At 48.1% G+C, this 17351-nt stretch overlaps 1 protein-coding gene and 1 long non-coding RNA gene across 4 annotated transcripts in view; one reads left to right on the forward strand and one right to left on the reverse strand.

The window, feature by feature from the left end:
- LOC136621985 (mucin-2-like) overlaps window positions 1-9356 on the forward strand; it is a 152149-nt gene extending 142793 nt beyond the window's left edge. For all 3 annotated transcript variants that reach the window (XM_066597908.1, XM_066597907.1, XM_066597909.1), the window contains exons 8-12: window positions 737-798; window positions 2834-2994; window positions 3724-7311; window positions 7432-7565; window positions 8368-9356. In XM_066597908.1, the coding sequence (XP_066454005.1) occupies window positions 737-798; window positions 2834-2994; window positions 3724-7311; window positions 7432-7565; window positions 8368-8424 (4002 nt within the window). In that variant the 3' untranslated portion in view covers window positions 8425-9356. The remainder of the gene's footprint in view (window positions 1-736; window positions 799-2833; window positions 2995-3723; window positions 7312-7431; window positions 7566-8367) is intronic.
- LOC136621988 (uncharacterized) overlaps window positions 1-17351 on the reverse strand; it is a 398847-nt gene that overhangs the window by 311083 nt on the left and 70413 nt on the right. The window lies entirely within an intron of this gene.

Here is a 17351-nt window from a genome sequence, read left to right on the forward strand (position 1 = left end):
AAAGATAGGTCCTGCTGTATTTTCCTGCCTATTTGCGCACCAAGAGCCCCACAGAAATCTATGGGAGGTGTACAAATCCTCAGGAGGATGTGTGAAGCACTGCTCAAAACTGCAGGGACAAGAACACATTTGGACCTCAGTAGGCTAAATAGCTTTTTAATCCATGGAAGGGGTGTGTCGCGTCAATGTGAAATAGCCCTGCATGCGCAAAAAGTACTGTACTATGTGCAGACACACGCACAAATGTACCTCATCCAACCGCGTTCAGGTGCAAATATGTTGCTCTGAGGCAAAAGCATTTGTGCCTACACTCATATGAAGCCAACCTTATTATCTAATCGCTTTACAGAATCCTATAAACCTCATGTAGTAAGACCATATTCAGACAGCCATATGCCAATTATGTCCCATAGTTTCTGGCATCGGGCGGCACACAGACACACGTCCTTGTGCCATCTGAGCTGCGGGGCCAGTGTCCGTTACATGACCTACTCTCACCCTTATGCGGATCAGAATAGGACATGTTTCAATTAGTGCCACGCTGAGTAATTTGGGGGCGTCTGCTGTCCGACTCTGGTCCCTTTTTTTAATTGAATCACACACGGACTAAAAAACACTTGTGTGCCGGAGGCCTATGATCTAGGAGTAGGGACCGCAGGAGGTCAGATGCTGTAATACTGGATGATAAGGGGGTTTTTAAGGTCTAAGCCTCATCTCTTTTTATCTTATTCTACAGCTGATTGAACTATATAACCAACGTAGGCGAAGAGTTTTAGATGTAATAAACTGCATCTTCAGGTAAGTGACTGTTATACATGAGTATTATCCCCACCATCATCACTACTTTCTAAGTGGCCGCATTAGGAGATTCCTTATCTGAGTCGGATACTGACTATGACGTCTCAGGATAGCTTATAATCGTTAGACCACTGGGGCTCTCACAATCACTACTATGGGGGTCCCGAGTCCTTTGTTCCTCTACGCCAGTGCCGTAGGAGGAATCTGTATTGAGCATCAGTAGGGTTGCCACCTTTGTCACAAAAAATATTGGCCAAGGTAAATGGGGGTGTGACTTCAGGTGTGGTTAGGGGCGTGCCTTATCACAATTTATATTTTTACCAACGTTATTCTAGTGGCCAAAATTAGTAACTCCGCCCCCTCAGTGGTTCCATTAGTAATAGTGCCCCCAGTTGTGGCCTGGATAGTAATAGAGCCCCCTTTTTGTGTCCTCCCCATCCTGAACTTCCAGCAGGGCAGCAACCCCACATTATCAAGTATTTCAACCACTGACTCCATAGAGGTCAGAGGTCACAGACTCTGATTTCAGCAGTGGGGGCTAAATGGGAGTGAGTGAAATACTTGATAATGTGGGGTTGCTGCCTGGCCAGAGAGGTGCACTCAGTGGGCAATTAATACCAACACCGACCTTTTAAATTAATTACCAGCCAGGCTGGTGAGTTACCAGCCAGGTGGCAACCCTAAGTCACGGTCAACAGTGCACACTGCTACTCCACACAACTCCACAAATGTTAAGGAGATTCTTTCACTTGTTTATTCCCATGAGTGCCATAGATGCTCCCATTCAGAGGAAACAAAGTATCAGTATATTCGTGTATACAGTGAATGAATAGATGGCCACAATTAACTATCAATAGCCAGAAAAATGGCTGACTATGGCTAAAACTTTCAGGTACAGTGGAATGCAGCTCTGGAGTACAAACTCCAGATCTAACTCTTAAAAGACTAAAAAAACTAAGAAAATGCTAGCATTCATGGTAGCATGTCTGGGGTGTGGAAGGATGAAGGTTCCTGTGATGTTTCACTAACACTAAAAACAAAGGAAGTCAGCAGCTCCATGGAAAATGAAATGAATGTGCAGGTGAGCGTCTGCTGTGACTATAGAGCAAAAGCAGATGAACACAAAGGAGGCGGGAGCAGTCTGCGGGCACCAAGCTGTGCGCAGACCTTATATTTATTGACTATATAGCATTGCTGCTAAATTTAAAATGTACAGAAATGTGAGGGTCTTGTGTGAGCCCACCAACCCAACATGGCGAGGCGATCGCATGCAAATAAGTTTCTACACTAATCAGTTATCTGGTCGTTCAAAATGAACTCAGAGCAGATAAGATTTGGCTATTTTATACTCTTATTGAAAACCTCCTTGGACAGATAAAGAGGAGCACGCAACCAAGACGGAGGCAGCCGCAACCGCCAAATGTACAATTCAAAAACAGCACCTCGTAAGAGAGATAAAGGTGCAGGTACACATCTGTAGTAACTGCAATACAAAACCAGACACATGCAAATAGAAGCAGCAGCTCTCCGCAAGCGCCAAGATATAGGGGCATATCTGTTATGCCCTGTACGCTAGTTTGTTGGCACATAAAAAGTCCCAGTTTTGGTGCAGGTATGAAAATTGTGACTTTTCGGGGATTTACCCTGAGCTGTGGCACTTTTTCAAAAAATGGGTGGGGTCTAGCCTGCCACATTTAGTATAATGTATGCCAAAAACTGGTGTAAATTAAGGTAGAAGCCTACTCCAGCTTGTAGGCAGTGTATTATCCATCCGGAGCATGGCGGAGCCACCAGAAGAGTCAAGTCTATTAGGAGGTTTTGCACATATATTTGTCGCCCGTACCTGGGTGCACACCGTTTAATTAGACTGGTGTATGAAATGTTGATCTAATTAAATAGGCCTTTTAATATAGGATAGACTTCTTCCTAAAATGACCCTTGTCCTGTACCCCATAACCCCTCACCCTCCACCCACTCTGCTCTTACATACAATACACTGGACTCCACACTTCTGACTCTTGGATTTTTCCTGCAGGGAAGGTTCTATCCTCGCCACCATGGATCTTGTACTTGTAAATGATACAGCCATGACCTCCAGAGAGGCAGTTGATGAACTCTATGCAAACGTGACACAAGCCGAGCCACCGAACACCCTTGCTGGTGAGGAGGTGGAACCTCTAAGCATTCAATCTAGAGGTGAGTCGACACTGGGATTATTCTGCACTAAATTACAGGCACACATTCCCCGATAAACAAATATAAACCAATACAGACCCCAAACCAGACCCCTAAAGAAATACAAACCCCAGACTAGGTTCTGCAGATAGTCCTCAATGTCCTGCCACAGGGGTTGGCATCGGGACACTAACTGCAACAGTCCAGGAGTGATGAAGGAGAGCAGAGTATTACACTACGATGCCCAGGAGACTTATCTGCCCTTCCAGGAATCTCAGAGATCTCTCCTTGTTTCCTGGGAGGATCCTGTTCCAGCAGAGAAGGAAAATATGGAATAAGCATAAGGGAGCAAATTAAAATAAGAATATGACACTTAACTTGTTTTTGTACCAAGTTATCAGTACTTGGTGTTATATGCCTGAAGCCTGAGGCTGCTGCACTGTACTAATGATCAGGATCACAATCTCCATCAATGTTCACAAATTCTATATCTCAGTTAGGTTGTGGGCATTGAAGTGGTTGCTGAATTGGATCCATCTAAGGTCTCAGGAAGTCTTTTTATGGTATTTCCATCACACAGCAACCAAGAAGAATTGGTTGAGATGCCAGAGTGCAGAGTCAGGCAACATCCAAACTCATTTTTATGGGGTAAAATTGGGATGTAATTCATTTGAGTATGGTAGATACAGACAATAAATAGTACTGAACACCAGCTGAAGCTTGTAAATGTTTATGTTTCTATTCTTTCAGCTGAAGTAATAACCACAGTGGCACCTAGCACAGCACAGACAACTACTCCATTGGAAAGAACCACCACAGAACTTGCCACAACCGCCACAGAGCCCCCAACAACAACAGGATTAGCATCAACAGCCACAGAGCCTCCAACAACTACAGGACCTGCAACAACAGCCACAGAGCCTCCAACAACTACAGGACCTGCAACAACAGCCACAGAGCCTCCAACAACTACAGGACCTGCAACAACAGCCACAGAGCCGCCAACAACTACAGGACCTGCAGCAACAGCCACAGAGCCTCCAACAACTACAGGACCTGCAACAACAGCCACAGAGCCTCCAACAACTACAGGACCTGCAACAACAGCCACAGAGCCTCCAACAACTACAGGAATATCAACAACAGCCACAGAGCCTGTAACAACTACAGGATTAGCAACAACAGCCACAGAGCCTCCAACAACTACAGGATTAGCAACAACAGCCACAGAGCCTCCAACAACTACAGGGCCCGCAACAACAGCCACAGAGCCTCCAACAACTACAGGACCTGCAACAACAGCCACAGAGCCTCCAACAACTACAGGGCCCGCAATAACAGCCACAGAGCCTCCAACAACTACAGGATTAGCAACAACAGCCACAGAGCCTCCAACAACTACAGGACCTGCAACAACAGCCACAGAGCCTTCAACAACTACCGGACCTGCAACAACAGCCACAGAGCCTCCAACAACTACAGGAATATCAACAACAGCCACAGAGCCTGTAACAACTACAGGATTAGCAACAACAGCCACAGAGCCTCCAACAACTACAGGATTAGCAACAACAGCCACAGAGCCTCCAACAACTACAGGACCTGCAACAACAGCCACAGAGCCTCCAACAACTACAGGGCCTGCAACAACAGCCACAGAGCCTCCAACAACTACAGGGCCCGCAACAACAGCCACAGAGCCTCCAACAACTACAGGACCTGCAACAACAGCCACAGAACCTCCCACAACTACAGAACCTGAAACAACAGCCACAGAGCCTCCCACAACTACAGGACCTGCAACGGCAGCCACAGAGCCTCCCACAACTACAGGACCTGCAACAGCCACAGAGCCTCCAACAACTACAGGACCTGCAACAACAGCCACGGAGCCTCCCACAACTACAGGACCTGCAACAACAGCCACGGAGCCTCCAACAACTACAGGACCTGCAACAGCCACAGAGCCTCCCACAACTACAGGACCTGCAACAGCCACAGAACCTCCAACAACTACAGAACCTGCAACAGCCACAGAGCCTCCAACAAGTACAGGACCTGCAACAACAGCCACAGAGCCTCCCACAACTACAGGACCTGCAACAACAGCCACAGAGCCTCCCACAACTACAGGACCTGCAACAGCCACAGAGCCTCCAACAACTACAGGACCTGCAACAACAGCCACGGAGCCTCCCACAACTACAGGACCTGCAACAAAAGCCATGGAGCCTCCAACAACTACAGGACCTGCAACAACAGCCACAGGGCCTCCCACAACTACAGGACCTGCAACAGCCACAGAGCCTCCAACAACTACAGAACCTGCAACAGCCACAGAGCCTCCAACAAGTACAGGACCTGCAACAACAGCCACAGAGCCTCCCACAAGTACAGGACCTGCAACAACAGCCACAGAGCCTCCCACAACTACAGGACCTGCAACAACAGCCACAGAGCCTCCCACAACTACAGGACCTGCAACAGCCACAGAGCCTCCAACAACTACAGGACCTGCAACAACAGCCACGGAGCCTCCCACAACTACAGGACCTGCAACAACAGCCACGGAGACTCCCACAACTACAGGACCTGCAACAACAGCCACAGAGCCTCCCACAACTACAGGACCTGCAACAACAGCCACAGAGCCTCCCACAACTACAGGACCAGCAACAACAGCCACAGAGCCTCCCACAACTACAGGACCTGCAACAGCCACAGAGCCTCCAACAAGTATAGGACCTGCAATAACAGCCACAGAGCCTCCAACAAGTACAGGACCTGCAACAACAGCCACGGAGACTCCCACAACTACAGGACCTGCAGCAACAGCCACAGAGCCTCCAACAACTACAGGACCTGCAACAGCCACAGAGCCTCCAACAACTACAGGACCTGCAACAACAGCCAGAGAGCCTCCAACAAGTACAGGACCTGCAACAACAGCCACAGAGCCTCCAACAAGTACAGGACCTGCAATAACAGCCACAGAGCCTCCAACAAGTACAGGACCTGCAACAACAGCCACAGAGCCTCCAACAACTACAGGACCTGCAACAACAGCCACAGAGCCTCCAACAAGTACAGGACCTGCAACAACAGCCACAGAGCCTCCAACAACTACAGGACCTGCAGCAACAGCCACAGAGCTTCCAACAACTACAGGACCTGCAGCAACAGCCACAGAGCTTCCCACAACTACAGGACCTGCAGCAACAGCCACAGAGCCTCCAACAACTATAGGACTTGCAACAGCAGCCACAGAGCCTTTAATAACAAACACAGGGCCTACTACTAAAGGGTCTACAATATTAATCACAGGGTCTGCTAGCACAGAGACAGGGCGTATAGTGGCAACCACAGGAACAGGGTCGACTACAACAACTGTACAGCCTGTAACTACAGGAACAGGGTCTACTACAACAGCCGTACAGCCTGTAACTACAGGAACAGGGTCTACTACAACAACTGTACAGCCTGTAACTGCAGGAACAGGGTCTACTACAACAGCCGTACAGCCTGTAACTGCAGGAACAGGGTCTACTACAACAGCCGTACAGCCTGTAACTGCAGGAACCGGGTCTACTACAACAACCGTACAGCCTGTAACTGCAGGAACAGGGTCTACTACAACAACCGTACAGCCTGTAACTGCAGGAACAGGGTCTACTACAACAACCGTACAGCCTGTAACTGCAGGAACAGGGTCTACTACAACAACCGTACAGCCTGTAACTGCAGGAACAGGGTCTACTACAACAACCGTACAGCCTGTAACTGCAGGAACAGGGTCTACTACAACAACCGTACAGCCTGTAACTGCAGGAACAGGGTCTACTACAACAACCGTACAGCCTGTAACTGCAGGAACAGGGTCTACTACAACAACCGTACAGCCTGTAACTGCAGGAACAGGGTCTACTACAACAACCGTACAGCCTGTAACTGCAGGAACAGGGTCTACTACAACAACCGTACAGCCTGTAACTACAGGAACAGGGTCTACTACAACAACCGTACAGCCTATAACTACAGGAACAGGGTCTACTACAACAACTGTACAGCCTATAGCTACAGGAACAGGGTCTACAGTACCAACCACAAAGCCTGTAACTACAGGAACAGGGTCTACTACAACAACCATACAGCCTATAACTACAGGAACAGGGCCTACTACAACAACCGTACAGCCTATAACTACAGGAACAGGGCCTACTACAACAACCGTACAGCCTATAACTACAGGAACAGGGTCTACAGTACCAACCACAAAGCCTGTAACTAAAAGAACGGGGACTGCAGCAACTCAAAGTGTAACCCCAAAACTGCTTTCAGGTATGGAGACTGGTAATACAGATATATAGCAGAGCTACATTTTCTTATTTTTTAATAATATTATGTACAAATATTCTATTATAAATGTATACTATACTTTTCCATCTGTTTTTTCTACAGACATTACTACAAGCTCTACAGCTGCTCCAGCCGCTGCCGCAGCTGAATCAGCCACCATCCCTGGCTTTGGCATCGCCTTGATTGTGCTGTTCATTGTAGCGATTGTTTCTATTGTAGTTGGAATCTGCATTCTGGTATGTAGACACATATAGCACTCCTATCAATAATCATAGTAATGATGACCCTTTGTTTAGTAAGGAAAAAGCAGAGCTGATTTCTTGTTCATGAGGACAACCCCCGTCCAAAACCCGCACAAGGGTGTGTTCATACCTCGCTGATTTGGTGCAGATCTGCAACAAATTTCACCCAATCAATTTGAATTAAATTGAAAGGGTAAAATCTGCTGCAGATCTGCACCAGAATTTGCAGCAAATCAGCGACGTGTAAACGCACCCTAAGGGCTCCCACACACTTGCGTTTTCTTAACGCTGCGTTTTTTTTTTCACGCGATTGTCAATGGGACTTTCTAATGTTAAAAAAGCATCGCAAATTTGTGCTTTGCAATTTTTGTGCAATGCGTTTTTAATATTAGAAAGTCCCATTGACAATCGCGTGCAAAAAAAATGCAAGTTTGTAGGAGCCCTAAGAGAGATCCGTTGTCGCTCTGGAGGATTCAGCCCAGTCATGCATTATGTTGCTGCCAAGTAATTTGCTAATGGCCTCTACTAAATTGTTGTTATGTTGAGGCTATCCCTTTAAAGATATTTGAAGTATAGGGTTTTTGTGACCTTTCCCACAGCTATGGGCTTGTTGCAGTACATCCCCCAAATAAAGACTTTAGAGTCCCTGATTGAGTACATTTCAAGGATTCCTCTTCCAAAGATCAGTTCTCTCAGACTGCACGGGGCCCAGGATGGATGTGGATGTAATTTCAGGCATGCTTTTGGGGGTCCCTCTTCTGTCTTTATGTGACAAGTCTCATTCTCTCATTTCCAGGCTTTCAGCGGTAGTGTGGGGTCCTATACCCTGCCTAATCCTGGGATCGCGGCCTAAAGCTTTTGAACTTGCAGCAGTAAGAACAATTCTCTACACCTATTGGCTTCTACTCGTATGTCCTACGTCTAGATGAAGTTGGATTGCTGGCCCCTTATGCCATACCGCCTAACATTCAAATCCCCATCCGTTGAATGTTTAAGTGATCCACCCAGAAATGCTCACAAAACATACAAGAAATTCACACTTTGGGGCAAATTTGCATAAGTCATGCCCCCATGGACATCTATGACTCAGGACAATCCTACAAGAAAAACAGAATATTTGGGAGATACACTTATAAGCAGATCTCCAAATGCGTATAAGAGTCCTGTGCCCAACTTATTCACTGTTGCAGATACATTGCTGCACGTTTCTGAGAAACATCCGATTTTCCTGAAGGACCATGGCACCAGAAAGCAAAGAACTACTAATCATACCGCGATTCTGATATGGCTCAGATAGCTCAGTTAGCAGTTGTGGCTCTGCAACAGGCTGGAGCCCATCATTGCAAGCCCCTCCTTCATCTTCTGACTCCTCCTTTTCCCAGCTGCCAGTCATTCGTAGCGCTTCCTGTATCAGTGACCTCGCTGTACATAAATGTTGTCACTGGTAGTCGTCTGGGAGGTCTGACATTGTCAAACAGAAGTACAATGCAGGCTTGTTAGTTTGTGGCTACCAAGGGACGGACAGGGGTCACATATGTTGTTTACATGGAACACGTTAAATGACACACAAGCCATTGGTTGATTTCTACATCTGCAGCACATGATGGATCCCACCCGGCACAGGCATGAGCTCCGCACTTATTAATCTCATGTACCTATTTATTGAGTGATTTCTCTTTATGAGAATGTAATTTTAGCATCAGGACATTTGTACAAATGTTTTTTTTCCCGCATTTTGATAAATAATCCGTGGCTTTATAAATAAAGATGTGACAATTAAAGACTGGTTGTATATAACAGAAACATGATATTGTCTGACAGTCCGGCATCGGGTCTAATGTCAGACGTTCTGAACCATTGGATGAATATACAGTTACACACAGACACATTAAAATCCTCATGTGGGACATTATTAAGCTCCTCCACATTCTACTCAAGTGCGCCTACAAAACTTCCCCAAAACGTACAATTTTTTTGTATATTTGCATAAAATATATTACAGTTTGAGGTCTGTTGGAAGGTATGCACATATATACTTACAAATCTGTATGCACCCAATAGGTAACCCTAACCCTATCCTGAGAGCAGTGAAGAGGCAGTCAAGTCCCATCAGCATACCAGTGCCATCCCTTAAGGCCGCTTCCACACAGGCGATGTGATATTACCGCAAGAAAATTGCAGTGTTATCGCATCGGTAGACTGTGTGATATCACTGCGTTTTCTCGCATCAATATTGCAATCTTAGTGGGTGGGTGGGGCTTGAAATATAAGCCCTACCCTGAAAATAAGCCCGGGCTCTAGTAGAAAAAAAAAAAAAAAAATTATACATCACCTAAGAAGCGCTGTCAGCTCCGGTGTGTCTCCTCTTCACCTCCAGCAGTTGTCTTTAGTCCTCTGCCAGCCCTTCTTAGATTGAAGGATCAAAATCCCCGCCTCAATTCATTGAATGGCTGTGATTGGTTCATTGAGTGCTGGCTCTGATTGGCTGAGCCACGGCACTCGTGAACCAAACACAGCCAGCCCTTCCTGGATGCGGCGATTTTAATACTTCAATCCAGGAAGGGCTTGCAGAAGACTAAAGACAAGTGCTATGAAGAGGAGACATGCGCCAGAGATGACAGCGCCTCTTAGGTGATGTATTATTTATTCATTTTGATGCAGCTAGGGCTTAGTTTAGGGCTGTTACAGTAGGATTTCCTAATGTAAAAGTTGCATCACACCACACGAAAACCGTGTTTTCATGCGATGCAATGTAACAAAAAGGAAGGTTCCATAGGGAAGCATGGGCTACAAAAAAAAATTGTAAGTCGCAGCTGTATAGGGCATGCCGTGATTTTGTATTCTTGCACTGTTGCAGGCTACAAAACATCGCTCGTGTGGAAGAACCCATAGGAAAGCATGGGCTCTACATACATGCGATTTGTAGCACTGTCGCACTGCGACAAAATCGAGCAAAATAGTTAGCCGTGTGGAAGTGACCTAAAGGCAATGTGCCATCAGAAAATGACCTCTTGGATTAATCAGGTTTTATATTAAACAATATTCTTTAAATATTTTTTTGTCATTTTTTTTTCCATCTTCAATGCCACAATCTATATTTAAAAACAAATCTATAATCCTGCAGTTCTCACACTGACCACTAAGCCTTTCAATAGTCTGATATTTCCTGTTCTGCAGAGAAAACTTCTCAGCTGTCATCTTATTATCATCGCAGACAGGATTACACTAAGGGCTCATGTCCACGGGCAAAATGTGATTTAAAATCCGCAGCGGATCTCCCGCGCGCGGATCCGCACCCCATAGGGATGCATTGACCACCCGCGGGTAGATAAATACCCGCGGATCGTCAATAAAAGGCATTTTTAAAAAAATGGAGCATGAAAAAATCTGGACCATGCTCCATTTTCATGCGGGTCTCCCGCGGGGACGGCTCCCGCGGGCTTCTATTGAAGCCTATGGAAGCCGTCCGGATCCGCGGGAGACCTAAAATAGGAATTAAAAGCATTTACTCACCCGCAGCGGACCGCGAAGCTCTGCTCTTCCTCACGGCCGCATCTCCCTTGCTTCGGCTCGGCGGATGTGCCCGGCGCATGCGCGCGGCACGTCGACGACGTGCCGCCGGCGTCAGGAATTCATCCGCCGGCCGAAAATGAAGATCCGGCCGTGAGGAACAGCTGACCTTCGCCGCCCGCTACGGATAGGTAAATGCTTTTAAATTTCTATTTTCAGCGCTCATGTCCGCGGGGCAGGAGGGACCCGCTGCAGATTCTACATGTAGAATCTGCAGCGGATCTGATTTTCCCCGTGGACATGAGGCCTAAGGGTGACTACCCACTAGCGTCTTTTTCCCTGCGAATTCTCAGCGTTTTTTCCCAGATGTCTAAGGGACTTTCTAATGTTAAAATCGCAACGCACCAAAAATGGCAACTTTTTGGTGCGTTGCGATTTTAACTTTAGAAAGTCCCTTAACCCGTTCCACTTCATGGGAGCGGGGTACTTCCTGCAAAATGACGTACCCTTACTTCATAGGGATAGCGCGAGATCATAGCAGATCTTGCGCTATCCCGCAGCGGGAGCCGGCTGTCGGTGATAGCCGGCGTCCCGCTGCGACAGCGGGGGGCATCAGACTTGCGCCCACCCGCTGTTAACCCCTTCCCGGCAGCATATTAGCACTTTCTGCTTAGGTTAAGCAGCACTGCTGATTAGAGCCACCTGATTGGCTCTTCGGCACCACATGACTACACAGCGTGCACGCGGATTGCCTTCAGCAGCCGCGCACTACACACTACACTTAAGCAGCACGGGGCTAGGTTTAGGGTTAGCTTAGGCTTAGGCTTGTTAACCCCTTAGTGACAACCTATACATGATTTCGTGTCCTGTGTGTCTGGGCTTTAATCTACAGGGTGGTAATACACACTGGCCCTGTAGATTAAAGTGCCAGGGTTGGGGAGTGTGACCGCTCCCTGCTATTGGCTATCAGAGGTAGTTAAGAGCCTTTGGCTGTCAAAGGGGGTCGGGGGTGGGGGGGGGGCTGCCGTGTGTGGCCCCAAGTAATGCAATCACATAAAAATTTTTAAAAAGCTAGAAAAAAGATAGTTTCTTGAAACTACACACCTCTGGCCTCCGCAATGTCCCTTGGCAATCTGGTCCTGCAAGTTCCTGCTGCCGGCTGCTGCACATGCGCGCCACTGTAGAAATGTTGTGCGCAGGCACAGAAGACCGGAGTGCCCTGAAAATTTAAAATCTCCCAGCTAATAAAGGTAGCCGAGAGCAAGGAGATGTCCCCGGGGGCCGCGGTGTAACGGCGATCATGTAAAGTTAAAAAGAAAGTTTAAAAAATTAAAGTTTCATCTCCCCTCACGGATACGATCCATGAGGGGAGGTGAAATTACTTACCTAAGGCCTCCGGCAATGTCCCCTGAAGAGATCCTTATCCACGGACCTTTACACTGCTTCGGCGCAGGCACCCATCGCTAAAATGGCCAACGCAAGCGCAGAAGCCAGGGAGGGCCCGGGAAATTTAAAATGTCCTTGCTCCTGGCTACTAGAGGTAGCCTGCAGCAGTGACCAAGGGCTACGGTGAGGGTCTCCGGTCACGTGATCGCAGTTATCCAATGGATAATGGCAATTATGTAAAAGTTAAAAACAAAATTGAAGTCTAATCTTCCCTCACCGATACAATCGTTCACCACGGACCTTCCCCAGCTTCTGCGCATGCTCCCGCTGGCAAAATGACGGACACATGCGAAAAAGACCATAAGGGCCCGGGAAATGTAAAATCTGCAAAGGTAGCTGAGATCCTGGAGCAGAGGCCTCCTGGAATCATCCCTGGTCACATGATCGCCATTATCCAATTGTATACAAGAGTAGCGATCAACCATTAGGCCTGTCTCGCACGATCAGATAGGAATTGCGGACTCTGCATTTGATCCGCGGTAATATGCAGATCAATCAAATGAATTGGATTACAGAATTCCGCTCACATTAGCTGGTCGGAATTACATAATCCACTCTCAGAAAACAGAAAGCAGCATGTGCAATTTGGGCTCTATGGTCGCGGAGATATATTGCGTATGGGCTTCGGGGACCTGCATCATCGCTAAGCGACGGCGTGGGAAAAATAAAAAAAACAAACAATAAAAGGTGTTCTGCACATGACCACTAGTGTGAGCATGCAGTTATGCGCGGTACATTACGTGGCCATATGCAGGGCCATAGCCAGGCACACAGCTGAGATCCGCTGCGGTCCTCTTGTGCAGAACACCCTTGGTATATGTAAAAGGGCCCCAAGATGTAGCATACACACTTTTTATATCACATGCATGATCCCAGCGTCAGCATGGCTCATCTGTCCAACCACAGCCAATCAAAATAATAGATAGCAGAGCATTACAATTTTTGTAATAATTATCAATGCAATTTGAAATAGCAGTACCTCAGGTTGACCAGTAGGGGTCAGACAAGACCCATAAAATATAACATCATGCAGTTTAAACCAACAAGGTTCTTCACAACCCACTAAATTGTAGGGGTTACAGAGTGACCTCTTTATATCTGCCCACAGCACTCTCCCATAGAAGACTAGAGGCAGTGGCTAGAGCTCACCTCCTCCTCATCCCTGCACAGGTCACAGAGCATGTCTTTTGTGCTTATGGCTAATACGGCTGCAGTAAAGCATATGTCTGAATGCACTTATAATAATAACATTTTTTTGTATAGCACCAACATATTCCACAGCGCTTACAAGACAGGGTAATAAAAACAAGACCACTGTTACATAGTAATCAATTGATGGAGACAGTAGGGGTGAGGGTCCTACTTCAACGAGCTTACATACTACAGATAATGGGGTGATACAGAAGGTAAAGGGGCTGGAGATGTGCACGGTATGGAGAGGTGGAGAGTGAGGGATGCTATACACATAGGCAATGGTCAGGCTGTATAGTGGCTGCATCGGTATGACTATAGGGGCGGTTGATGGCGGCTAGCAAAGATTGCAGTCGGTAGGACAGGGAGCATGTTATCAGGGGGGTACAGAGGGGTTTGGTTTAGGAGATATGGTATGCCTCCCAGAAGAGGTGCGTTTTTAGAGCACGCCTGAAGTTCTGCGAGTCACTAATTGCCCAGATAGTTTTGGGTATCACGGTCCAGAGGACAGGTGCTGCTCTAGGGAAGTCTTGGAGGCGGGAGGGTAGTGAGTGTGAATTGAATTCTGTATTTGCCAGGCAGCCAGTGCAGTGACTGGCACAGGGCAGAGGCGTCCGAGTAGCGGCTGGACAGGAAGATGAGCCTGGCTGCCACATTCAGGATGCATTGGAGGGGGTAGAGTCTGGCGCAGGGGGCCAATCAGCAACGAGTTGCAATAATCGAGCCGAGAGTCAATGAGGGGGACAGTAAGCATTTTTAGCGTGTCCACAGTGAGAAGAGGGCAAATTCTTGCGATGTTCTTGAGATGCAGCTGATATGTTCAGGTGAGAGATTGGATGTAGGAGGTAAAGGAGAGATCGGAGTCGAAGATGACCCCAAGGCAGCGGGCGTGCTGGGAGTTATGGTGCCACACACTGAGATGGAGATATCAGGATGAGGTTGGTTAGTAGAGGGCAGAAACACCAGTAGGTCAGTTTTTGAGAAATTCACCGGCGCTGTGATGTCACAGGAAGAGGTGTATAACTGGGTGTCATCAGTGTAGAGGTGGTATTCGAGGCCAAAACTCCTGATGGCTTGTCCAATAGGGGCTGTGTAGATGAAGAAAAGGAGGGGGCCAAGGACCGAGTCCTGGGGTACCCCAACAGCAAGGGGAAGAGGAGGGGAGGGGGCCGAGGACCGAGCCCTGGGGTACCCCAACAGCAAGGAGGAGAGGAGGGGGCCAAGGATCAAGCCCTGGGGGACGCATATATCTATATTACACTCAAGTTCGGCACTAACAACCAATCAGGTTGAATTAGGGAACCCAAACAAGCAATGAGCTTGAATCTGACAAGCCATATAGATATATGCCTGGGGGACCCCAACAACAAGAGGAAGAAGAGAGGAGGGGGCAAAGGACCGAGCCCTGGGAAACCCTAACAGCAAGGGGAGGAGGAAGGAAGGTAAAGCCAGCTAAGGAGACACTGAAGGAGTGGTCAGATAGGTAGGATGAGAACCAGGAGAGAGCAGTGTGCTTTAGAGCAATGGAGCGAGGAATAATGAGGAGGAGTTTGCGGTCAACAATGTCAAACGCTGCGGAGAGGTCGAGGAGGATCAGTAGGGAGTAGTCGCCCCTTTATTTGGCCATCGGGAGGTCTTTGACACTTTAGTCAGGGTGGTTTCTGTCGAGTGTAGAGGCGGAAGCCGGACTGTAGGGGGTTAAGAAGAGAGTTTTCTGATAGATAGCTTATCAGGCGGGCGTAAAACAGGCGTTCTAGTAGTTTGGAGATGAAGGGGAGATTTGAGATGGGTCTGTAGTTGGCAGCATCAGTCAAGTCGAGTCGATTTCTTTAGCAGTGGGAATATGATTGAATGAGGAGGGGAAGTTGCCAAAGGTCAGAGAAAGATTGAATATAGTGGTGAGGTGGGAGATGACCACCAAGGAGAGGGACCAGAGGAGGTGAGAGGGACCGGAGGAGGTGAGAGGGACCGGAGAAGGTGTGAGGGAAGAGAGAACAGAGGTGTGAGTGGAGCGGATCACTAGCGCAGGTGGTGGGGCGAGCAGAGGAGAGCAATCTGGAGACTTCTTCCTCTGTCGTTGACCTAAGTACAGAGAGAGCAGGGGCTGGATGCAGTACTAACAAGACTATGGTTGGGGCTAATCTGAGATTGGGAAGTTATTTCCTGCCAGATGTTGTCGATTTTCTTTTTGAAGTAAGCAGCCAGCTCTTCAGCACTGAGATCTGTCACTGGAGGCTGCAGTTTTGGGCTTAGAAGGGAGTGGAAAGTATCTTTTAGGCCTCATGTCCACGGGGAAAATCAGATCCGCTGCAGATTCTCCATGGAGAATCTGCAGCGGGTCCCTCCTGCCCCGCGGACATGAGCGCCGAAAATAGCAATTTAAAAACATTTACCTATCCGGCGCGGGCGGGGAATGTCAGCTGTTCCTCACGGCCGGATCTTCATTTTCGGCCGGCGGATGAATTCCTGACGCCGGCGGCACGTCGTCGACGTGCCGCGCGCATGCGCCGGGCACATCCGCCGAGCCGAAGCAAGGAAGATGCGGCCGTGAGGAACAGCTGACATTCCCCGCCCGCGCCGGATAGGTAAATACTTTAAATTCCTATTTTAGGTCTCCCGCGGATCCGGACGGCTTCCATAGGCTTCAATAGAAGCCCGCGGGAGCCGTCCCCGCGGGAGACCCGCACGAAAATGGAGCATGGTCCAGATTTTTCCATGCTCCATTTTTTTTTAAATCCCTTTTATTGACGATCCGCGGGTATTTATCTACCCGCGGGTGGTCAATGCATCCCTATGGGATGCGGATCCGCATGCGGGAGATCCGCTGCGGATCTTAAATCATATTTTGCCCGTGGACATGAGCCCTTAGAGTTATGGGATAGCGAGGAGACAAGAGAGGTGAAGATTTGGTTGCAGGGGTGTATCTAAAGGCTCAGGGGCCCGGGTGCAAAAGTTCAGGTTCGAGATCGAGAATATTGCCATCCTTATGAGTGGGAGAGGCTGTGAGTTGTCAGAGACGAAGGGGGAAAGTGAGCGATAGAAGCTGAGCAGCAGATGGGGAGTTGGAGTCGTTGGTGTGGATGTTAAAATCACTTAGGATGAGGGTTGGGATTTCACAGGAGAGTAAGTGATCCAGAAATAGGCGAGGAGCACCTGGGGGGGCGGTAGATAACTGCTACTCGCATGGACAGCGAGCGGAAAAGTCATAGCATATGTACTTCAAATGATGGGAAAGTGAGTGAAGGAACTGGGGCATGACCTGCTAGGTGCATTTTGGAAGAGCACCTACTCCTCCACCTCGTCTGTTTTCTGGTGCAGCAGGGGAGGCCGGTCAGACTGCGGTATCCACGTTTCTGTGAGAGCGAGCAGGTTTAGGCAATTAGCAGTGAAAAAGCCATAGATGGTGGATAGTTTGTTCTATGTTGACTGGCAGTTCCAGAGTGCACATTTAAAGGAGTCAGGGGAGGGTATGCATGGGCTAGTGGTTGGGCTAGGAGGGTGTTTCAGTGGGGCAGGTGGGGGGTAATACCGTAGTTAGGGGCACTAGAGGGTGGGCTAGGATTGGGAGAAATATTCCCTGATGCTATTAACTGCAGTTCAGGCAAGATGGACGCCTCCATAGTTATGTAGAAC

Source organism: Eleutherodactylus coqui, chromosome 3 (assembly GCF_035609145.1).
Source record: "Eleutherodactylus coqui strain aEleCoq1 chromosome 3, aEleCoq1.hap1, whole genome shotgun sequence".
In the NCBI taxonomy this organism is placed as follows: Eukaryota; Metazoa; Chordata; class Amphibia; order Anura; family Eleutherodactylidae; genus Eleutherodactylus; species Eleutherodactylus coqui.